The sequence below is a fragment of the Dendropsophus ebraccatus genome, chromosome 9, assembly GCF_027789765.1.
Source record: "Dendropsophus ebraccatus isolate aDenEbr1 chromosome 9, aDenEbr1.pat, whole genome shotgun sequence".
NCBI lineage: Eukaryota > Metazoa > Chordata > Amphibia > Anura > Hylidae > Dendropsophus > Dendropsophus ebraccatus.
This window is the reverse complement of record NC_091462.1, coordinates 96,969,576-96,994,650: the sequence shown is the minus strand read 5'-3', so window position 1 is coordinate 96,994,650 and position 25,075 is coordinate 96,969,576. Positions and strand designations below refer to the sequence as shown.

General features: G+C 42.6%; 1 protein-coding gene across 2 annotated transcripts in view; it reads left to right on the top strand.

Moving 5' to 3' along the window:
• The window catches only part of TTYH3 (tweety family member 3), an 83,733-nt gene extending 64,873 nt beyond the window's left edge, over positions 1 to 18,860 (top strand). Inside the window, exons 12-14 of one of the 2 annotated variants that reach the window (XM_069983926.1) lie at positions 907 to 1,083; positions 5,161 to 5,236; positions 16,139 to 18,860. In XM_069983926.1, the coding sequence (XP_069840027.1) occupies positions 907 to 1,083; positions 5,161 to 5,236; positions 16,139 to 16,201 (316 nt within the window). In that variant the 3' untranslated portion in view covers positions 16,202 to 18,860. The remainder of the gene's footprint in view (positions 1 to 906; positions 1,084 to 5,160; positions 5,237 to 16,138) is intronic. The other variant, XM_069983928.1, reaches the window with a different exon arrangement.
• The last annotated feature ends 6,215 nt before the right edge of the window (positions 18,861 to 25,075 follow it).

Sequence of the window (25,075 nt, the reverse complement as noted above, 5' to 3'; positions counted from 1 at the left end):
TGAAAGGGTTAAGGAGCCTCACAATGGACTAATATTTTCCCTTATCATATGCAATACTTTTGCTATATACTGCTACGCCTTTTAACCACCTAATCCTACCACCAGCTGTTTTATACATAGAATAGTTAGCACTCCTTCACGTCACTGTAAAACCAGGGAGACTCTTTCAGCAAAGAAAATGTACGGTCGCAAAAATGGACCATATTTTCTCCGGTACAGATTGCAGCTCCAATGCGGATTTGTGCGTGCACACACAGAAATCAGGACACACAGAAATCAACAGGACCTGGACTGTCTACAATTACGGTTACTATGCAGACCTAAAATTACGGTTGTAAAGGAGGCCTCAGTAGTTCTGTGTTCCTTGTATGTTTGTTCCTGTTCAGTGATTCTTGTGTCTTGGCTGCCATCTAGTGGTTGCACAGCAGATTGCATTGTTTGATTTTTCTTCTACAAAATAATAAAGATCCAAGTCCTATAGGTCATAGGAAGACTTGCCAGTATAGCAGAATTTCCAGCCATCTTTTTTGGAATTACAGAATTACATTTTGCTCCATAATAGAAGTCAGATCTTCACTTTGATTCTTTTAATAAATCTTTTGATAGGCTTAGTGCTATTTGCCCCCTTATGCATTCATCTTAAAAGCCCAGAGTATATGTAATATATAGTCTGGTGTAAATTTCCTGCAGCAACCAATCACTGTTCTGCTTTCATTTTACTAGAGCTGAATGCTGAGCTGTGATTGGTTGCTTTGGGCAGTTTACACCAGTCTATATTTAACACCCACATGGCACATTCATTCTTACTGAAAGCAAGTTATTTAGTCTCTTTATAAGCAGTGCTTTAGCATTGGGGATATTTTCTTCATTGGTCATGCCAACAATGTTCCTGTATTTTTCTTGCAGGGGCAGCTATGAAGATGGCGACGAGGAGGCCACCACACCTGGAACGCGGCAGACTCATGACAACCTCTACAGGGTGCACATGCCAAGTTTGTACAGCTGTGGGAGCAGCTATGGCAGCGAGACAAGTATCCCAGCGGCCGCACATACCGTGAGCAACGCCCCTGTGACAGAGTACATGTAAGTCTTGAAGATGTAGGCCATATAGCAGAGCAGCCGGTCACAGCACAAGAATATGTTGCATACTAAGATTGTAATAGCATTTTATGACCCCCCTTCAGTGTGGTCTTGCACATGCCCCTTTCTCATGCATCACACAAGGAAACTCCAGGGAATTCATCAGACTCTCATCTCATTGGTGACTTCACAATCATGAGTCTTTGGTTCCATTCTCTCACATATTTCATTGCATCTGGGGTGAATCTTTCATAAACATTTGCATCAAACAAGCTAAGAAACCTAATGGAACCATTGATAACTGTAGTCAGGTATACATGCTGTAGGAAAGGAGAGGGCTGTACATGTAACAAGGAGGAATGGCCTGCTGAAAGATTATAGTGAGGGAATAAGCAGCACTCCTGGGGGATATGTTAGTTTCATGCTGCCTGTGGTTTGGGAAGACAGGCTCTATTATCAGTGATGTAGGATTTGCTGCAGTGTTTCAGAAGAATCATAGTTATAAAGCCATCTGGGAATAGGGCTGCAAGACATCAGTGGCTTCCCTCCACTCCGTCAGGCCTGATTTATAGATAGTCCTATATTAAAACATAGAGATCTATCTATCAGTCAGTGCCAGTGGGCTAGGGGGAAGCTGCCATGGACCACCTCAATGACTTAGGCTCATGCCCATTTGTCTGAATAAGATAACGAAGATTCCCCTGGAAGATCAGTGGTTTATGCCTTGTTGTACAGAGATTTGGGTAGCATGAACCTGATGACAGGGCCCTTTAAAGCAAATTAAGCTAGAGAAATGGACATTACAATTGGGGGAAAAACACATCTGTAACGTCAACCCATCATATATTATTTTATTAAAGGGAAACTGAAAGCACAGATATGCATATATCCATGCTGCCAGTTTCCAGGAGCCTATTACACAAGCATTACATAGTTGCCTTTAGTGATGCGCCACGATCTGGCATCTTCATAAAAGAAAAAAATCTTTATTTCGGGCTGACAATGTCCCAGAGGCGAGTCTGTAACACTGTCTGCCCCCCACACCAGCCTCCTCCAGGATAAGGAGCCAACAATGAGCCAGCTGTCAATCATTCTGTAGGAGGTGGGGGACGGGCTGAAGACCTGCCTGTCTTGTACTGTCAGCATGAAAACGTCGGCTCACATTGCAGTGCTAAAAAGTAACTATGCGATGCTCGTAGGTCATAGGCTATGGGAAATGGGACGCTTTGAAAGCACAATGCTGCACTGATTCTGATGTTAACATGACCACTACCGGGTCTCATATTGGATCTTGTGAATGGACATGGAACACACAAGAAGGTTATCCAGGGTCAGGAAAACATGGCTGCTTAGTGCAGTTGGGGGGGGGGGGGTGTAATGTGTAAATAGCACACATAGCTTGTAGACAGATATATTAGCCATTTATTTCTAATTCTAAAGAAGCCCTTTAACACCTGTTTGCCTATTTTACACCTCGGAACAGGCCCTAAACATTGGATTGGTCAGGGTCCGACTCTCTGCTCCCCTGTATGAAGGGGTCGCTGTGCTCCACCCAGTGCTGCATTCTGGGTATGCTAGGTATTACAGCTGTGTCCTACTCACTCGAATGGAAGAAAGTAATACCTATGTACCGATGAAGTAATACCTATGCCACATTATGAATGTGATGACCAGTTGCAGTAACCAATGCAGAGGCCAAGACCTCTTCAAACAGCTGAGCGCTGTACTGAGAGCTGGACCCCCACCAGTCTGATATCCCTTTAAGCTTTATTTAAGTGGGAAAAGTCAATGGGGGGCATTTATCAAGCAGTTATACAGTAGGAATGTTGTTGCCCATAGCAACCAATCACAGCTCAGCTTTTAAATATTCATGAGCTGTGGTAAAATAAAAGCTGAGCTGTGATTGGTTGCTATGGACATCATCATTCCTGCTGTATAACAGCTTGATAAATCTCCTCCATTGTTTTCTTTGTAGTGGCTCACGATCTGTTATGTAACACCAGAGAACGTTCATATGTCTTGTCTCATCTGCGGACACTCATTTCTAGTTCTAATATATAGTTACCACACGATAGAGAGACTGAATACGCAATTCCATAGCTTGATGAATACTTTCCATCCATAATCCATGGGATATTTACCTGTATACATCTATATAATCTGTGCTTATTACAAGCTTCAGTGTTTGCTGCTTGTTCAGCTTCTGGTAAAATGGGAAGATGAGTAAATCTGTATCCCTAGGCAATTTTTGGGAAAACGTTAATAAGACCCAGACTGACGCTTTATAAAAAAAATCACATATGGGTTTAAAAGGGGTTATAGAAAAACATGGCCACTTTGTTTCAGAAGCAGCACCTCTTCTGTCCCCAGGTTGTGTGTGTGTGTGGCTTTTGCAGCTCTGTACCATTTTGAAGTGAGTAGAGCTGAATTGTAATACCACACACAACCTGAGGACAGGGGAGGTGCTGTTTCTGGAAGAAAGTAGCTGTGCTTTTTATAAGCTTGGATAACCCCTTTAAACTTGTTTCCAGTTATTCAATCACATATGGTTGTAGGTTGAGGCCCTCCATATACATGGCAGCCAGGCACATAGTAGGGTGTTGGTAATCCATGCTACTACACATAGGCAGCATCTGTTACTTGGAGTGAAGATCAGGGTCCAGGACAGGAGGTCAGACATTGGGGATCGATTAGAAGGGGTGCTGAGTCGCCAGGAAAGGAGCAGATAACCCCTTTTAGTTGTTTTAGGGTCCCTTTTAGCGTCATTGGGGATTGGCTTGGTATCACTGCCATCCCAGCAGTGTAGTTTTCCGTCCTTCTAATACCCATAGAAAACTGCCAGGCAGAGATGTGAGACATTGGAGTCATTGGCACTGACTACAGCCTAAATAATCCTATAATCATTCTAAGACTCCCTGTAACTTCGGGCTCATTGACTCCCATTACTGGCCAGGATGGCTTCTTCTACCTGGTTACATTCAGTGCTAGTATAGAGTTAGAAGAAGGCTACTACACCTACTACCTCCCCTGGAGTAGCTCATCCTAGGGATGCCCTACTATATAGGCTGCCAGGTGAAATTGCTATAGTGTTGCATTTAAAGTATTTAGGGGTGCTCCTCTCCTTGATGTATGTGTAGTTTAGGTGCAATATTCTCCTCTGCTTGGCATCTCTTATTAACCCAATGTGCCATTGGCTTTAGGCTGAGGCTACATGTCGATTTTGGCCAGAACATGGGTCATGTGATCAAAGATTGCTGTGTCGCACTGTATGCGGATCATGCTGCATTGCAGTTAAGTGAAGTGAATGGAGTCTCACTGCAACCCAAAATTGACCCTGCATCTCAAGAAATCCATCCGAGATTGATGTCTTGTGACTGTTGGGTTGAGGCCTTAAATTGTTCAGTGCAACACAACGATCTATTGTGGTACAACCACTGTCATGTCCAAAATCGCCATGTATCCCATGCCTAAGGGTGACTTCACATATGGCAGATTTGTCTGCAGCTGTCCTTCCTATTTATCGGACTCATCCCACTTCAGTGGAACAGCACTGACTTTCACTTTTAGAAGTTTCTGCATCCGATCTGCCACATGTGCACTCACCCTTAGGGCCCTATTCCACCGGACGATTATCGTTTGCATAATCATTAACGATCTCAAACGACCGCTATTGCGAAAGACCTGAAAACGTTCGGTCATTTCCATGGAACGATAATCGTTACTTATGATCGTAATTGCGATCGTTTCTCTTCGCTATTTATTCGCTATTGCGTTCGTATCTATTGTGAACGACCGAACGATGTCTTATTCAATGCGAACGATTTGCGAACGAGCAACGATAAAAATAGGTCCAGGTCTTATAAAGCGATCAACGATTTCTCGTTCGGTCGTTAATCGTTAACTGCATTTCAACCGAACGATTATCGTTCAGATTCGAACGATTTAGCGATAATCTGAACGATAATCGTCCGGTGGAATAGGGCCCTTAGGGTTCTGTATGGTTGGAGCAGACTCTTGTCTCTCTTGACACCTGGATTCTGAAGCCACAGTATTTTGATCACGGTATTTCCATTTTTGCAGGAGTCAGAATGCAAACTTCCAAAATCCCCGCTGTGAAAACACTCCTCTGATTGGCCGTGAGTCACCTCCTCCTTCAGTAAGTTTTGTCACCACTTCACCTCCATTCTACATCATCAAGGCAGAGCGGACTATGTGCAGGGCTGACTTCCTACACGTAGTGATCATATAAGAATGGAGTGCAGTAACGTCTTAAGCAGTAGGTACAAAACTAGAGGTGTTTCAGAGCGAGTAACAATCTACATTCTACCAAAGGATGTTATACAAAGCTTGAGGACGTTCTGCATGCTTAGAATGATTAAAGGGGTACTCCCATCTGGGACTTCTATAACGATATCAAGGGCCCGTCCAGCAGCCAGAAATAGTTGGTTAGCCCAAAACAACCAGTGATTGGAGGTTGAGAGTCCGTACCGATGAGATCATGGTGACCTATGTATCTGTCACAGAGCATGAAGTAGAACATTAACTCGCCTGTACTGTGTTACATGTTAAACCGATGTGGCTATTTACCAAGACAAAAGCAACATGTTAGGACTAGAGATGAGCAAATCTCATTGTCTGTACCTGAACGCTCTGCATTTGATTACCCATGGCTAAAGCTGTTGGATACAGCCCTACGGAGTGTGGGAAAACAGGGATATAGCCTATGGTCCATGTTTTCCAAGCATGTTTTCCATGTTTTCCTTAGGGCTGTATCAAACTTTTTCAGCAAATGCAGAGTGTTGGAGTTGGATGAACCCAAACGTATTTGAAATTCACTTATCTCTAGTTAGAACCAAGTGAAATATTCCTCGTCCCACACCTATATGGCTATATGGACTGATTCAGTGCCTTTTCCACTTTCCTTTTTCCCTTCTCTTGTATTGCTCCAGCGTTGTCTTTTGACATGGTAATATAAAGGAATCCGATCCCTCATAGAGAGTCATGACTGTAGAAGTTTTAGGGGTGAAAATGCAGAATGGAGGTCTTGGTTTCACTTTAGGAAAACATTTTAGAGATTTGCACACTACACGGCCAGAAGTGTATGGACACCTAAACATCACATCCATATGTGCTTGTGTAAACATCTCATTCCAAAACCACAGCCATATACATGGAGCTGGTCTCCCATTTGGAAATATACCCTCCTCTACTCCTCTGCCTTTTACTTTTGGAATATGACTGTAGTGAACTTGTTAGGCTCAGTTCACATATGTCTAGCAATTCGGCACCATCACTTATCGGAATGGATAGCGAGGCCGCATGCTACAAGCTGGATCTTTTCCATCTGATGTCCCATTCATTAACCCATAGACTGAAGGGGGGCACAACACCAGACCTCTGGACCATCCAGCATATTTGTTATCCGTGTGTATTTGAAAAACCCTGCATGCTGGATGGTAGAGATATGTGAACAAGCCCTTACATTGAGCTAGAAGGTGATTTGTGAGGTGCAGCACTTATGTTTGGATGGGCTGAATATACTCTCTTATTCTAAAGGAATTTTATAGTAGTGTTCAATCCAGTCAGGTTTTTCCATACCAAATCCAGAAATAAAATCTCCTATATAACTATATGTTTGTGCATGAAGCAGTCCTCCTCCATCACCATATCCATCCATTACCCTGCCGGATGATCAGTTCTCTGGGACAAGCATACAGTGTGCTGTGCACAAATTCACCCGATCCCTATGATGATCACTGGCATGTGTTGTGCATCATCTTGGCCATGGACACTAAATCCATAAAGCTCATGATGACTGTTTCTTGTGTGGACCTACACTTTAGAACTAGAAGGACCACTGAGTTTTATATAACTTTTTTTTTTTTTTTGTACCGTACTGTCAACTGCACTAGTAATATTGTTCTTTGGAGACTAAGCGATGTGGATAAAGTGTACAAACCTACAGATTAGGAGAGGTGACCACTTTTTTGATGCAGGCCATGCATGACAGCCATACCCATGATAATTTGATGTGTATGGGGCCCATCGGGGTAAACAAGTGTCGGACATGTTGGCATTTATATTATGTCATCGTTTGTTAACTCTTTTCCCTCCTTTCTAGGAAGGCATCCCTTCACCTAAATCCAGTAATACTTCTCTCAAGAATTATATGTAGCGTACGGATGTGTCCATCTTTACCTTTCTCTTTAGCCAATGGCATTAGTGGCATAAATGACCCGCTTTCTTAACATACCTAATTTTAAATATATATTATACAGACACACACACACAGATACACAACCACCCACCCTCCAGTGGTTGTCATGTTAACTGCAGCAAATAATTTAGGAAAAGGTAAGGGTGGACACTTCTGTGTCTGCTGCCAGTATTAGGCTCGCAGACGCTGTAGAATACACTGACGTCCATGTCCAGGCTTATTCTTTTTGCTCACCCCTATGTAATCTAGTTGATGGATTGTCCGAAAAATATCAAGATCTTCTTGTAACTTTTGCGGATAAATACATTTTGGCCGTAGATCCTCAAATGATGGAGGTTGTATGTACAGATATAAGATCGCGTCTGCAGCCTTCGCACATTAGATACCTATGTTTCTATGGAAAAGATAATCCAATGTATAATGCATTAACCTGACTATAGAACCCAGAGCGGAACTCTTTTTAAATTTTTCCAATTTCCCAATTCTACACTTTAATCACACAATAACATATAGTTTAATGATAAAATTCTGGCTGCCTGCACTAGAGGGTGCTTACTATATAATTCAGTGTAAAAGCCAGTGTTCCGCAATCTGTGGCTTCCCAGCTGTGGGGAATACTACAACTCCTATCATGATGAGAGTTGTAGTTTTCATAAGCTAGGAAGCCACATATCGGGGAACACTGGCATTAAGGGGGATAGAAAATGACTGTAAAATGCTATACAGTAAGTGTTTCCTTTTTGAATGTCGTCTTTTATATGGATGGCATGTACAATAGATCGCCTGCTTTCAGAATTGACAGATGACCCCATTGCGGCCTCTATAGACTGCAGCCTTCTCCCCAGGGCAGCTCATTAAAGGGAATATTAACAAGGAAATTGAATGGTCACGGAAGGCTTGTCTAATTATAACTCATTACTATGACAGCCCTCATGGTGTTCGCTCATGCAGTACTATAGAAATGGGGAAGGCGATGGCACATGAACTGTTCACAACACCAATTTCATTAATGCCTTATTCTTTCTCCATACTTGCTCTAAAAATATTCAAGGGATCCATCCAATCCTTACCATGGGCAGTTTTAGTTAGAAGGATTTACTTATTTACCTCAGCCAATTCCATTTGGGACCTTAAAGGCTGCAGTTACCTTTTATTGTTTTTGATGACCCCTGCAGGCTTGACCCCTGCAACCTGTTCCTAGGTTTAGATTCTTCTCCTGTGGGTCTGTCCTCCCGTTAATATGTGCTGGACTTGGAGTTGCGTTTATCTCTAAAAATAAAACCAAAGGTCCCCATAGTCTCTTCCCCTTACCCCCGATCTAACTGTGCCCAGGACAGTTAAACAGAAAAGAACCTATACTTACCCTCCTCACACCAGCACCATGGCGATTCCCTGTTGCACAACTAATAGAATGGCCATCCTGCCATGGTTGGTAAGATAACTATCCCCAGTTTAGGAGGGAGCCCCCACTTTGTAAGTTTAAATAACTTTTTAATAGCTGTCGACCCTTAGTTTGTCTGATGGACTGCCATCTCCCCTCTTCCCATATACCATATACATGCTCTGCTGAGTGTGTATGTGTCCTGGATAGGGAGAGGGGAAAAAGGTGTCACTAGATACCTCTGGGGCAGATCATATAATCATGCCTGATACTTCATATCCCCCAAGGCCATTTGTTGGGGAAGAGTTGGCACACTGCCATATAGATATTTAGCCTGTCCTGCTGATATTTGCAGGTTTTGGTGTTTTGTTTTTTTGTTGTTTATTTTGGTGATTTGTGACTGTGTAAGTGGGTCAGCCATGAGCGTGTGAGTCTCTTACAGAATGTGGGGGTCATTCACATACAGTAACTACGGGTATTGGTATTAAAAGAGCAGAGCTAAACAAAGGTGCTCTCTTGCATTGAGATGATGGTGATGTAGAGACGTCTCACGCTGTGGAGTGTTTGTTGGTATCTCTTCTCCCAGTCTTCCCTCCCCCGATGTGCTCCCTTTTTTGATCCAGGGCTATTCCTGTAGAGTGATAGCGCCCTCCCTCTTGCGCACACATGGATGTTTAATTCACCATGCTGTGTCGGCTGCACTGTATCATGTTTCATGCACGTTCAGGCTCCACTTTCTTTTTCTCTTTCTTTCCTGCAACATCACAGTTGTATTTGGCTGCCATGGACAGTAGCAGCCATTTGAGCTGGCAGTTTAAACCCTCGGACAGTGCACGGACGTACTGGTAACAGCGCTCTCTATTGGAACAGGTACTGAAACAAAGGTCCTCCTCTCCCTCACTCAACCCTCTCCTTCTCCTTACCCTGCACTCTTCTCCTTTTCTTCCTCCTTCCCAGCCAGCGCCTATACTTTACACTTCTCCACCAACCCCCCCAAACACTTAAACCAAAGTCTGCAATATCTACATGGACATATCTACATGGTCACCATTCTAAGAGCCCTATTCCACCGGACGATTATCGTTTGCATAATCGTTAACGATTAATGATCTCAAACGACCGCTATTGCGAAAGACCTGAAAACGTTCACTCATTTCCATGGAGCGATAATAGTTACTTATGATCGTATTTGCGATCGTTTTTACTTCGCTATTGCGTTTGTATCTACTGCGAACGACCAAGCGACGTCTTATTCAATGCGAACGATTTGCGAAGGTTTCGCGATCGAGCAATGATAAAAATAGGTCCAGGTCTTAGGGCCCTATTCCACCGGACGATTATCGTTCACAGATTATCGTTAAATCGTTTGAATCTAAACGATAATCGTTTGGTTGAAATGCAGTTAACGATTAACAACCGAACGAGAAATCGTTTGATATCGCTTTATAAGACCTGGACCTATTTTTATCGTTGCCCGTTCGCAAATCGTTTACATTGAATAAGACATCGTTCGGTCGTTCGCAGTAGATACGAACGCAATAGCGAAGAAAAAACGATCGCAAATACGATCATAATCAATTCCAAATACGATTATCGTTCCATGGAAATCGTGAACGTTTTCAGGTCTTTCACAATAGCGGTCGTTTGAAATCGTTAACGATTATGCGAATGATCGTCCGGTGGAATAGGGCCCTTATAAAGCGATCAACGATTTCTCGTTCGGTCGTTTATCGTTAACTGCTATTCAAACGAATGATTATCGTTTAGATTCGAAGGATTTAACGATAATCTGAAAGATAATTGTCCGGTGGAATAGGGCCCTAAGAGTGCAGCATCTACCTAATGTATGGATGTCATGTATCGTGTACAACTGGAATGAAGCACAGGTGGCCCACTTCACAAGTCTGAGCATGTAAGCATGTGCTAAACATGGGGGGGATCAGCCGGGGATTGTTTCCCCCCCTTCCCTCGACCTAGTGTACATTTGAGATTATATTTAGACATATAAAAAAAAGTTCCCTTACCCGTATCCTCCACCAACTGTATTTTGCACAAGACTGTCTCTGTCAGGTCTATTATGTGACAGCTGAGCTCTATAACTTACAGAGTGACCAGAAATTGTTACAAAATCACAATAGAGTATCTCCTACTTAAGGGGTTATCTAGGATTGGAAAACACACAGCTGCTTTCTTTCAAAAACAGCGCCACCGCTGTCCCCTAGGGTGTATGCGGCATTACAACTCAGCTTTGCTCACTTCAATGGAACCGAGCTCTAAACTGAAGTCAAGAGGGGTGCTATTTCAGGAAAAAAGTGGCCCTTTTTTTTTTTTTTTTTTTTTTTTTTATCATCCCTTTTAAACTTCATTGTAAATTGTCTATGGAAACCCTCTTGCATTGAGATGGAAGTGGCAGCTAGCCGAATAGATAACCACATGGCTGAGCCTTTCTCCCTGCTCTGTCTGGGGGTCTGAACACCCTGACCCCAACTAATCAAAACTTTTGACATGTCTCTTGGATATAAAAGTTTTTTCTTTTTTCCATTTACCAGGACACTTTGAGCACCCAATAATGTATTGCGGCATTTCCAGAAGGAAATATATTTGATATAATTTTATGTTCAGGAGAGCGGCCAGGTCCTCTTTATAAGCCTGTGAGATATATTTAGAGTTTCTCCTGTAACATAACAGGATGTTTTTGCAGCATGTACAGTAGGTTGTTCTGACAGAATAAGGCACCCGGGGTCATCCTAGATGTATGCATTGTTTTATCACTGCCTTGAAAGTAGATATAGCCAGCTATAAGTGCAATCACGCTCCCTGTGCCTGTCTTGTACATAAGGTGGCATTGCTACAAATAAGGTAAAAAAAATGCCCTAAAATTCCTTCAATCACATACAAAGTACAGACATAATATATAACAACAATATAAACAACATAAAAATGAAATAGAAATCTTTTTATGGACTTCGGGGCACTTCTTATCTGCCGCTTCTAGTGCTTTCTTTATTCTTCTTTCCCCCTCAATCTCAGGATTAGCAGCCACACACTTTTTGCTGTGCATGTTCTCTACCTTTTTCTTTGGATGAAGTTCCTGCTCCCACTAAATAGAGTGAGTGGAAACCTGAAGTGGAGAAAGAGAAGCTTAGCATAGCTCTATGGCATCCACACTGCAGGGCAGAGGGTGATGGGAAGCCTTCCCCAGTCATAGGCATAATATTACCAGAATTATAGAATACTTGTAGGGTAAGACTAGCTTTACTCTGTTATAGAAAACACCTGCATTTCCAGTTAAAGGGGTAAACTTTTCTGTATAGCTTTCCTGAACTAGTTGGCTATTTGAAGGAAAATCATGTATACAATCCTGATTACCCCTTTAAAGGGATATTGTCAGCAGGTTAGAGGAATTTAACATGCTGATACCACTGGGGATTAGTGTTAGTATTCCCCTTGACAACATGGTTGGACAGTGTGACTGTGCAGGTTCATGAACAAGAGAGAACAATTAGACCTTGTTAAAGGAGAAGTCCGGCCAAAATTTTTATTAAAGTATTGTATTGCCCCCCAAAAGTTATACAAATCCCCAATATACACTTATTATGGGAAATGCTTATAAAGTGCTTTTTTTCCCTGCACTTACTACTGCATCAAGGCTTCACTTTCTGGACAACATGGTGATGTCACTTCCTGGATAACATGGTGACCTCACGACCCGACTCCCAGAGCTGTGCGGGCTGTGGCTGCTGGAGAGGATGATGGCAGGAGGACACTGAGGGACACAGGACACTGGAGGGACACTGAGCATCCCTCTGCCATCATCCTCTCCAGCAGCCACAGCCCGCACAGCTCTGGGAGTCGGGGCGTGACATCACCATGTTATCCAGGAAGTGACATCACCATGTTATCCAGGAAGTGACATCACCATCTTATCCAGGAAGTGAAGCATTGATGCGGTAGTAAGTACAGGGAAAAAAGCACTTTATGTGCATTTCCTGTAATAAGTGTATGTTGGTGATTTGTATAACTTTTGGGGGGCGATAAAGTTTTGGCCGGACTTCTCCTTTAATAATTCACTAGGGGGAATAACAGAGGGACGGCACAACCCAGCCATCTAAAGTAGGATGTCCTAGCATTGCTGTTTCTATACCTTTATACCTCTATACCTATATACAGGGCATATGGGGCATCCATTGTCCGTTGGCTCCTCATAAAGAATACATTATGCCAAGCATTTTTTGCCTCTGTGGAATAGTGCAGTCTCCATCATAATACCCTACCCATGGTATACTGACCCAAAGATTGCCACTCTTGAGTATCTTTGGTAACTCACTGTGAAAGTAACATAATTCCGACCCATGATGCACTTACAGAAGCCATCTTTTTGGGCACCATTTGCAACCTAAACTAATTCTGTCTTGTGCAGTTCCCCATTGTACTAGAGCGCCCCGGCCTGTAATGTTGGATGTGGATGTAGCTTTAGTAGTTAGCCATCTCTCCATGATCACATTTCAGCCGTCCTGACACTATGAACCACACTCCCGAACACGTCCTCTTCATCCTTTGCTTGATCCCTTCCAATGGACTCACGCTGTCTGTGCTTATACTGTGTCTGACCGCCTGCTGTGCTGCTTTCGACTCGGCTTTGGCTGCAGCCGCCCCACACTTGGCAGAGGGCAGGGCTGTGGCACAGCGTTCTTGCTCGCGGCATGCATGAGGATTATTAGCTCAGCTTGCAAACCTCTACCCCCTCACCGCTCTCTCCCATGTTTGTCGTTACAGTAACTCTGGGGCTTTATATTGTTGGTGTTTTTGTTCTCTCTTGTTTCCTTCCCCTTCACAGGTGTTAACACATTGACCTTCATTCCTGCAGAAAACAATGACCATTCCGTGGATTTCCTGTCATCTCCCTCCATTGTTTTCATGGCTATTATTGTCTTACACTTGCGTTCAGGTGATCCAGACATGTAGATTGAGAGAGCTCAGGGAGTAGTTAATACATTACAAATATTTGTCTTTTATAATACCATTGTTTAACTTGGTGACAAATGAAGGTCATGTTGTTGGGGGGGGTGGTCACTGGAACAGGGCAGACTACATGAAGAGTTTTTTTTAAAGTCTATGGATGCCCTTTGAATACATTATTTTATGCTTTCTTCGAGTGTTTTATGTTTCAAAATGCATTTGACCCCTAGGTCTTTTTGAAAAGTTTTGCTTCGCTTCTCTTCTTTAGCCAGGCTGCTGGTTTTCACATTGAAAGGTGGTCCACAGCCCATCGGAGCTGCCTGACACGTCGGGCTGATTTATGACCACAGTTAAGATGAGTTTTGATCTGACCCTGAATCAGATTGGAGACTGACCTTCACTGTCAATGGCAAACAGCACTGTATATGAAAACAAGCTGGCTGCAGAAGAGAAACTGAGCAAAATCTTTTATAATGGCCTATGGAGAAAATTTTTGCAAATTAAGAAATTACAAAGTATGAATAAAAGAAAAGGTGTCCATAAACTTTTTACATCCAAAGTTACCCAACGACACATATATTCTATTACTGTCGGTCTTCAAACTGCACTCTTCTCTTTGTCCCATTCCCAGACTACAGGCTGCAGATCATTGTATGACTGGAGTCTAATAGCAGACAGCTGATTCTACAGGGAAGCCTTAGTGTACTAGGCTGCATGGAGAATGCTGAATTTATATAGTGGCCAAAGCCATTGGCTGCTTATAAAATGGTCCATAACATTTTGTGATGAAAAGCCTTTCACTCTTCCCTTCTGTATGTACCAATATAGGCCAGACTGAAGACACATTCACATTCTTACAGTGTCCCTATGGATGAATAGACCTCTTTTAAATTTAGAATTGACTTATTGGCTGTAATGATCAGTCAAGACTGTCCACTCGCGGGCAGTGCAAGTAGAATGTAAAATATTTGGGAATTTTAAATTTTGAGGGTAAAATTAGTCGTACCTAATGTACATAGACAAAGTGTTGTTTTTTTTTTGTTTTTTTTTTATTGTGGTGTGACTGGAGAAGATTGTATGTACTGACTGTAGAAGAACTCCAAACAGGAGGCTTTGTAGGGAGGTTCACTGATCCGATTCGTGGGTAGCGCATTTAAACATAAATCTAGCTTTAATGTAAGATACACTTTTAACCTTTCTATGCTGTTTGTTTTTCAGTCTGTTTTTGCTCTTCTTGTAGCGTAGAAAAAAAATGTTAACGGAAAACTGTCGGCGAGATGCTGTTGACGGAACTTATGGCTTTATTTTTCACACCCATTATGGTTTGTGGCATCTCATTAACACAACACGCAACAACCCCGATACGGGGGCAGGTCATCCTATTTTTTTTTTTTTTTTATGAAGCCACTTTTATCACGCAAATGGGGTACATTTGGACTCTTATTACCATTTTTACCATTGCATTGGTTTTAGCCTATGCCAGAATTGTACTGTACTGGGGAGAGACTTGGGCATAGCTCATATGGTGTGCCACTCCTAATAAAAAAAAAATAAAAAAAACTCACTCTGTTGGCTCTGAATGCTTAAGGTGGACTTTTCAGCTATCCTTAGGACAGACCACCAATGCTTACCTGTTGAAGGTTTATAGCAAATGAGGCTTAGCAGCAGTACAGGTACAGACACTCTGTCAGGATACATCTTGAGGGGTGTTCTCATGGTCCCCCCCCTTTCTGCAATGTATTAGACCCCAAGTATATTAAATGTTAGTAAGTTCATACTTTTACTTATAACTGTGTCCAAAATATGAAATATTCACATAGTTATCATATTGTTTCTGTATAGTCACTCGCCAGGGGACATCTGCTCCAGGGTTTAGGGAAGGCCATTGAAAACTGGTGTCTATTATATGAGCCTTGACAATGGATACACGTCATGTATCTGTAAAATACAACCTTCATTAGAGTCTTTTGTTCTGTTTTGTACAAGACACTACTTCCATGCATTCGCCATTCATCACTGTATTCATGTTTTAGCTTAAAGGGAATCTGTGAGCTTAAAAGTGCTGTTTAATCTACCGCCATCATGTTATAGAGCAGGAGAAGCTGAGCAGCTTAATATATAGGTTTGTATAAAAAAAATCAATAAAAAAATCAATAGAACACCTAACCTATTGACTGAAATCTGTGGTCATTCTGGGCTTAGGAGTCCAGGGGGCGGTTCTGGGAGCATGCAATAATAATTGTACATGTTCTGCTGCAACTTTTCCCACTAAACTATATATCATTCTGCTCAGCTCCTTATGCTCTTGCGCATGGTGCCAGCCGGTCAGATTATATGTTCAACATGACGGGTTCCCTTTAACTGGTCGGATTGTCATCATAATGTTGTGTAGAATTGTTCATTCTCATCAGGAGAACCAGCAATGTTGAATGAAGTGAATCATTATATTCGAATGCGATAACGTCAACTGTTCTCATTTTTGCTTTCTCTTCCTCCCCCAGTACACGTCAAGCATGAGGGCAAAATATCTGGCTACTAACCGCCCAGAATCGGAAGCTCGCTAAGAAGCGGGCGATACCGTGTCTCCGACAGATGTCCAGCTGCCATAGCCCCGAACTCCTCCTGCTGTGTGGTTCAATGTGTCTACATAATATGTTGGCGTTCCCAGACACCCCCACCTGTACTATTTTACCTTCAGACCCTGACTCCCTATCCGCAGGAAGAACAAAGGAAACATGGAGTTACAAGCCCCTCGGGCTGTTCCCCAGTTATTGCTGACCTCAATGAGGCGCTCATCTCGTCTTCAGTCCTGGAATCGGAATCCTTTTTCTCTCAGTCTCTCTGGGGGTCTTTTATTTCTCATGTTCCTTTTTTCGTTTTGCCTTTTTCGAAAGGAATTCATATAATTTTTTTGTTCTTAAGCAAAAATGTGCAATTTTATTATTTAAAAAAAACATGTAACATTTTATTTTGTATCCTTTTTACAGCGTCCGAGTTTACCTGTGTTTTATAATGTTACCCCCCTTTGCCCCTTCCCCCCCATACAAAGCCAATGTTTTGTTTTCAGTATTATGTGCAACTTTTTATTTTCTTTTTTTTTTGGAAACCACTTAATATTAATATTGAAATGAAAATTTTAGTAAAAATGCACTAAACTAGTAGCAGGGTCGGCAGCCATGTTGTCACCAATGAGCAGACTTTCTGTGCACATTCCAGGTTGTAATTTGCATGTAGTGTTGGTCTCATCACGCTGAGGTGCTTTACGGCATTGTGTCCCTCTGTGTTATGCCTGTGGTTCAATGCTCTGTAATATAATAATATCGTCTGCTTTGGTTTTAGTTACTGGAAGTTTACTCCCACTGCATTTATGACCCATACAGTACAGTCAGTATCACATATAGATTTCTCTTCCAGAGCCCCCTTTAGTGTATTCTGTAGGGTGTTAAGGTTGCCACTGTCTGAGTGTCCATCATTTCCTTACATAAAGTTGATACTTAGTGTACTTTTATCACATTAAACTTCTGACATGTCATTCCGACATGTCAAAAGTTTTGATCAGTGAGGGTTCCGGGTGCTGAGACTCCCACCAACTGCTAACTCAAGTGCAAAGAAGCCTGTGGCCAAGCCAGTGGTATATAGTCTTATAGACTTCTATTGTATCCGTAGACCACTTACACTTAATACTTAACTAAGTGCTTCTTATCACTCATGTCTGCACTCGAGTCCCCCACCGAACGTTAGAAGCAATAGGTACCCATTAAATTTTCATTTACTATGAGACGACAACTCTACGTTGCATCAGATTGTCTTAGAACCATCTTACCGCTGCAACGAGAAGCCTGAGAAATTTATAGAAGGATTAAAAACATTTAGAAATATGGGTGCAGGAATATGGATTCTTTTCTATTTGTTACACCCCAAGGACAGGAAATCGTTTGCTTGCTCCGCTATGCCAATACCATCTCAGAGACTATTCCCCTTCAGGTTTTTACTGCTCTTTCCATCACTCGGCACTGGTGTGTAGCAGTAGCCACTGTAGCTCTTTGTAGGACCACGTAGCCAGTCTTGCCTTTGACTCTTTTGCCAGTTTTGTTCAACAGTGCAGCTAGTACATACTCGCTTACGAAAACCACTATATTTCCGTAGAGACTGCATTGTTGTTTTTTTGTTTTTCCTCAGTTGACTGGTTAACCTACTTGGCACTGCTAAACGTGATTTACTACTAAAGGACAGACATGCAATGCATGCAAATCTATGACCCTGTTGTAGACTGTGTAACATGACCCTGCTTGGGTTGGCCAATGATGGAAGATGGGGTGACCATACACATTAGAATATAGTACAATGCATTTTCTTTTCTTCTAGCCACATTTTATAAACCGTTGCTACGTCCTCTCTCCTCTGATTCCCCTTATAATTGCCATATATTCGTCTTGCTTTATCCAACCCGAGGACTGGCGTCTTTGGCCTTCAGTCCGACATATGTATTATTTATTTGTTTTCTAACTCTTATGGCCCTAATGGACATGATATAATTCAGGAGGACATGTTGTTACAGCTGGATCTTACAGAAAACCTCACAGCCTACAACTCAAGACGTCTACAACTGGAGAATTCCAACTTCTATCACTGGTGCTAAAGCTGTTGAGCTTGATCATCTAACATCTGTCAGCTACCAGAAAGCTTTGCGGAATAGTAATGGAATTATTATTTTTTTGTTGCTGTACAGATATCTTCTAACCCTTGTAACGGGATGTGATATATACATCGTCAATGTACCGCACCTCACTTTTACCATGGACTTGTGCCATTTTGGAGAAAACACAAAAGACTCCTTTTCATGATATAAATATGATATCAAATGATGATTTTTGCATCAAGTCTTCAAGGCTTGGGCCACAGGATATAAAAACTGAGCCAAGTTGGTCCAGATAAGACCATTACGGACTACTCCGCCACTTAATCAACGTCGTTTAGGAAGCACAATGCTGTTGTTGGCACCTGGGTTTTTGCTTCATTGTTTTGTTTTCTTTTTTTTTTCTCCTCCATATCCTTGACTAGAACAGCCAAAATGGTAAAAAAAAAAAATAAGGCGGTTCTACAACAGACATCTTGAAAATGTGAAATGTAAATAGCATGTTTGACTCTGTGTCCCCTGTAAAAGATTGCCTTGTTATTGTAAAAGGAAACCGACTCAAGACACAACAAATCTTGAGATTATTACCGTAGTGTTTGTGTCCTCTTTGTGATATTAATAGGTTCATCTTGCTTGCCAGTCTTAAGATATCTGGACTCAAGTCTAGTCTTTTCAAAACTTTGGTTCTCATGCTTGGGGAGAAAAATCCTTACGAATTTGGGTTGACCCAACCATTTACCATGTTGTCAGCCTTTGGTAACTGCACAAAATTAGGCAAATGGGATACTCCTTTCTTTCAGCCTGTTATACCCTTGCTTGCTTGCCATAAGGTGAACAGGATTAGTCAAATTACTATCAAACTAGGTTACGTGGAGATGCAATAGTCACATGACTGTCCTGCATGTCCGTACAGAGTACAAAGAGTGTCTCTCTGGAGGACCAGCACATCTGTGCCTTACTTAGACTGCCCATTGGTTCATTTCTTTGGGCACTGTGTATTGCTTCATTTCCCATGTGGTGGCGCTGCTGGGAAATTAAACTCTTTGCTATCAGGGTCACCCACAGATTACAGCTGATCACTCATAGCCAGAGACAAGCCCAACCCGAGCATGCTAGAGTCCGATCATTTGGCACTTTATGGAGTCCTGGAAAATATGAACAATATAGGTTGTATCTGTGTTTTGCCTACTGCATTTAACTTTTTCAGCCACCGGTAATCAAATGCCGAAGGTTCGGGCTTAAAGGGGTAGTGATGCGCTAAACAATTATTCACTAAATAACACACATTACAAAGTTATACAACTTTGTAATGTATGCTATGTTAGTGAATGGCCCCCTTCCCCGTGTTTCCCCCCCACCCACACCAGACCCGGAAGTGTAGTGCTCTATACATACCTGCCTCTTGCCGACCGCCATCTTATGCCAATGATGTCATCTTCGGACGGACGGCCGAACTAGGGACGGTCGGAGTGGTTCGGCCGTCCGTCCGAAGATGACATAATTGGCACAACATGGCAGACGGGGGTCTGCAAGAGGCAGGTATGTATAGAGCACTACACTTCCGGGTCTGGTGTGGGTGGGGGGAAACACGGGGAAGGGGGCATTCACTAACATAACATACATTACAAAGTTGTATAGCTTTGTAATGTGTGTTATTTAGTGAATAATTGTTTAGCGCCGCACTACCCCTTTAAGCATACTGGAGTTACACTCATCTCTACTAATGGCCAGTGATCAGTTTATCATAAAGGGATCTTTATAGTAAAAAAAAAAATAGGGGACTGTCCAAATTGCAATAAGTAGGAAATCGTGTGCACTGCCGTATCCTATGGTTTCTGCTAAATGTAAAACTTGGGAATCGGATAAAATACTAAATGTCTTGGGCTGGGGAGGGGGGTTGGGGTCGGGTTTAATTGGTGGAAACAGTTTTGTATATAATTTTTTTTTTTTTTTATAGCTCTAGGGTCCAGTTGGGTATCACATGATTAACTTCCATTTTCTGTATGAATTTTATTGGTATATTTAATAAAATAAATCATTTTTAAATGTCTGGGGCAGTGAAACCTTGATGATACCTGAAAAAAGACTTGGCTACTTATGCATATATGAATATGTATGAGTAGGAGGTGGTGGGTGGGACGGTGCCCCAGGGAACGCCCCCCCTTGCACCAAACAGAAATTTGCTTCAGATCAAACTACCGGAAAACTGCCACAGATGGGGAAAAAAAAAGACTGTCACTGGGATCCCCAGCTCTCCCGATACTGGTACCTATCAGCAGGTCTGTATGTACTGGTAGTTGTCCTTTTTAAGGGTGCGTTCACACATACAGGATCCGCAGATTTCCTGGTGTGTTAAGTTATTTAGATCAAATCTGCTGCGGATCCGCACCATCAAATCTGCCGTGGATCCGGTACGTGTGAAGCTACCGTAAAGGAGTTTTAAAAAGAAAAAAAAATTTAGATTGCTTATTCAGGTGGATAGCTGGTTGGTACAACCATAGTGCTGGAAATAGTGTACGGGTAGATGGAAGCTTCCACTCTGTGCATTTGTAGTGGTGATGTTGGGTAACTGTAGAACAGGCTCCCATTGAAGTGAATGAATCCCTGCATTTACCCAGCACCACCATTACAAAGAATTCAGGGAGCCGAGACATCACCAGCCCCCTTCCCATCAGTAATGTAATTTCCAGCCATGGGCGTTTCAGAGGCTTGGGAATAGAGATGATCGAACACCGGGAATTGTTAGGTTCGATCAAACTTGAACCTTTGTCATTTGATTTCCGATGCCTTCCCGCTCCCTATTACCTAGGCTGTATCCCTGTTTTCCAGGCGGTACTCGGGCTGTCTCCATCTTGCCCACGGAACGGGAAGGCATCGGGAATCAATTGACAAAGTTTTGATCGATGTTCGATCATCTCTACTTGGAAATACCTCTTTGACACTTGGCACCAGTGCATAAATGCGTATTACTCTGTCATAGAACCACTGACACGCAAGTAAGGGGAAAAACATATAAGGAAATGGAGAGAGAACCTCAGAGTGAAAGCATACTATGTTGATTTATTTGTGACCATATCTAAAATCTGTATTCATAAACCTCATGTGTAAAAAAATAGATATAGGTATAAAATATAAAATAGATACAGATATACAAACAATATAAAAATATTGCATCTGATCTTATATAGGCAATAAGGAGATGTCCATGGCAATGTGCCAATAGCTAGAAGTCTATTATGTCCGTATGTCTCACAGTATCCGTACTGCTTGCTGTATATCTTGTAATCTTACCGGTCCGGTGCAGCAGTTCGTAGGCAATTTGCTGGTGATAATGTAATCTTACCGGTCCGATGTAACCGTTCGTGGGCGAGTTACTGATGATATGAGGGATGAGGGAAAGAGCCTTTCCGAAACGCGTCTAGCTAGCACCCCAAGAAATATCAAGCACTTTAGAATTATTTCCAGGACTGCTTTACCTTTTATCCATTCAGTTCCAGTATTCACTTTTGCTTGCTGCCCAGAGCTTGTTCTGATTGCCGGATCTCCTCCCCTCTTTCACCTGTGATTCTACGAGCTGTGGCCACGGCACACCGATGTGCAGGTGAGATTCATTGGGAGCCTGACTGCTAGAGACCCCGCAGCACGTCCCGGAGCGCTCCGATCATCAGTAACTCGCCCACAAACTGTTACATCGGACCGGTAAGATTACATTATTTTAGATATACATTACAGATTTTAGATATTGTCACAAATAAATCAACATAGTATGCTTTCACTCTGATGTTCTCTCTCCATTTCCTTATCTGTTTTTCTCCTTTACCTGGTGTGAACAGGGACACACCGCTGAGAGTTACCCAGTGACTGCAGCAGTAATTCTCTGGTGGCACGTACCTATCTATTTTACACACTGTTTAACAGAGGGGGGGGGCCTGACGCCTGGGACTCTTGTGCTGCGCTGGGAGTTGAAAGTTAGAGTTCCCAGTCATTGTGGTGGCAGCTGCCATGTGGATCCACACTGACACGTCGGTCCCTTTTGTGCATTTTTTTAGATGATTTTCTGAATATTTTTTACATAATGATATTATGTTAAACATATTTTTTAGGATTTTTTGTAATGTTTTTTTCTAGTTTTCCATTTTACTATATAATATAAAATTATCCTGAGATCTTGCAGTTTTCGTTCTCGCCACTGGGGACTTCCCTTCCCCTGTTCTTTCTGTGGAGATGATAGGGGGCTGCTGTAAAGTGATCTGTACATCTTTGCAGCAACATGTGACACCAGTAGATAAATAGCATCATCACCAGACAATAGCTGCTCCCTGTGGCATGACAACTTCAAAGGTCACAGAGCGTGCTCAATAATGTTTCACATTGAAGGGAACAGACTCTTGTCTATTGTGGTCTATGTCCATGAGCGAGACTGTAAAGCATGTCACTAAATGTTGTTAAGAACAGCCCAGACAATATGGCAGCCCCCATAACCATGTACAAAAAAATTACAGTCAGAAAATAAAAACAGGCTAGAATGAAGGAACAGGTTTTAGTATCTGATTCTAGGTAAAAAAAAAAATCTAGGTGATACAGTCCTTTTAAAGTGAATGTACCATCAGGCCTGAGCTGAAGCACTGGAGGCAGGCCGACCCTCCCCCAGTGGGAGGAACCCCCTGACCTTCTATGATGCGGCTCCATTAGAATCAATGAAGCCGCATCATAGAGGGGCGGGGGATTCCTGCCACTGAGGGTGGATCGGCCTGCCTCCATTGCTTCAGCTCGGGCCTGATGGTACATTCACTTTAAGGTACGAAAATTGTTGCCGAACCCGAACTGTTCAGCAAGTTTACTCAACATTACTTATGACATTAAAGGGGCAGTTCACCAGAAAATCTTTTCTTTCAAATCAACTGGTGTCAGAAAGTGCCAGAGATCGGTAAATTACTTCTATTAAAAAAATCTCAAGTCTTCCTGCACGTAGTGGTGTATTCTTTCCAGTGTGACACAGTGCTCTCTGCTTCCACCTCTGTCTGTGACAGAAACTATCCAGAACAGCAGCAAATTCCCATAGCACACCTCTCCTCTCAAGACTGGAAAGAATACACCACTTCCTGCAGGACATACAGCAGTTGATAAGTACTGGAAGACTTGAGATTTTTTTAATAGAAGTAAATTACAAATCTCTGGCACCAGCTGATTAGAAAGAAATGTTGTTTTTTTTTTTTTTTTTTAAACTACCCCTTAAACAACGGACAGTACATAAATATTATGTATTGTGTACGAAAGTACATAATATGACCTGGTGACAGTGGCGTCTGTCAGGGTGAGATGTATTAGGCCGAGAATGATCAGTTCTTAAAGCTGATGTGTAAGGATGAGAGTGACGAGGACCAAATGGTGATGTGTAGATGACTGCATCAGATCATTTCCAGAATATGGCCGGTCCTTTGTGTTAGTAGATATACACCACACGTTCCTAAGTGGAGACAATGGGTACGTAGGACTGAAGCGTAGCTCGTCTAGTGTGATCCCAGAAGAGCGGCTGTAAAGCAAAGTGCTGGAAAGGTGTGAGATACCATATAACCTCCCAGTTTGTATATAGGGCTGTGTAGCTGCAGACTGGTCGAGGGGCCCATACTGACCCCAGTCCACCAGTCAAAGTGTCTTCAGGATGCTTTATGGGAAGAAGACAAGCTGGCGGGGGCAGTGTGATGGGTAACGTACTGTCCTGGCATCATGTGGATGTTACTGTGACACTTACCTGACCATTATACACATGGAATGTTCCTTCATGGCAGCAGTACCTACTAATAGCAGTGGCCTCTATAAGCAGGATAATGCTCCGGCCGCACTGCACACATTGTTCAGGAATGAGGGAGATGACAAAGATCCATGTGGTGATTCGGCCTCCAAACTGCCAGACCTCAACATGATCATCTGTGGGATGTCCTGGAGAACCAAGTCTCGTCCATGGAGGCCGCACCGTACAGGATCTGCTCCCAGGTGCCACAAGATACCTTCACAGATGTCATGGAGTCCGGGCCCGAATGGGTCAGCACAGGGGGAAGTTGACATAATATGAAATATTTATTGATGGCAGATCGTAGTTGCGCGCATCTGAGCGACTCCCATAGGCTTCATTCTATGGTTTCCCAGATGAGCGGGTTCATTCTTTGGGCAGACGGCGGAATCTAGCAAATCATAGAATGGAGTCTATGGGAGCCACGGAGATGCGCACGGCCGCCAGAGTCTGTGAGCAGGTGCGAGCTGCGGAATCCACAATGGATGTTCCGTCGGGATTCCGTAGTCTGTAGTCACATACCCTAACATTATAAATATACTGTCTGTTCAGTCATACTGACCATGCTATATTGCAAAATGTCCACCAGATGGCAGCATATGAATACAAATGTTCAACGCTTCCTGGCAGCAACATAGAGTTTTTATTTGTTGGACCATCCGCATTATTGCAACTTTTTCAGTAAAAGATTTATTTCTAAAGGTATTCAGTCTGTGGATACATATGTGTATTCTACCTGGATATACCTGTTATATGTGTATCCTGCCTGGATATACCTGTTATATGTGTATCCTGCCTGGATATACCTGTTATATGTGTATCCTGCCTGGGTTACTGGGAGTCGTAAACTCCTGTTCTACTTAGAGGGGAGAGTTCCAGAGAAGCCTTTGTAACCTGTTAGACATCTAGGCTTATTCTAAGGTAATAATCTGTTCTTACGTATGATGTCACTGACAATTTGTATTGGGTTTTGTGTGTAAGAGTCCTACTACATGGGCCGATGAAGGCCTC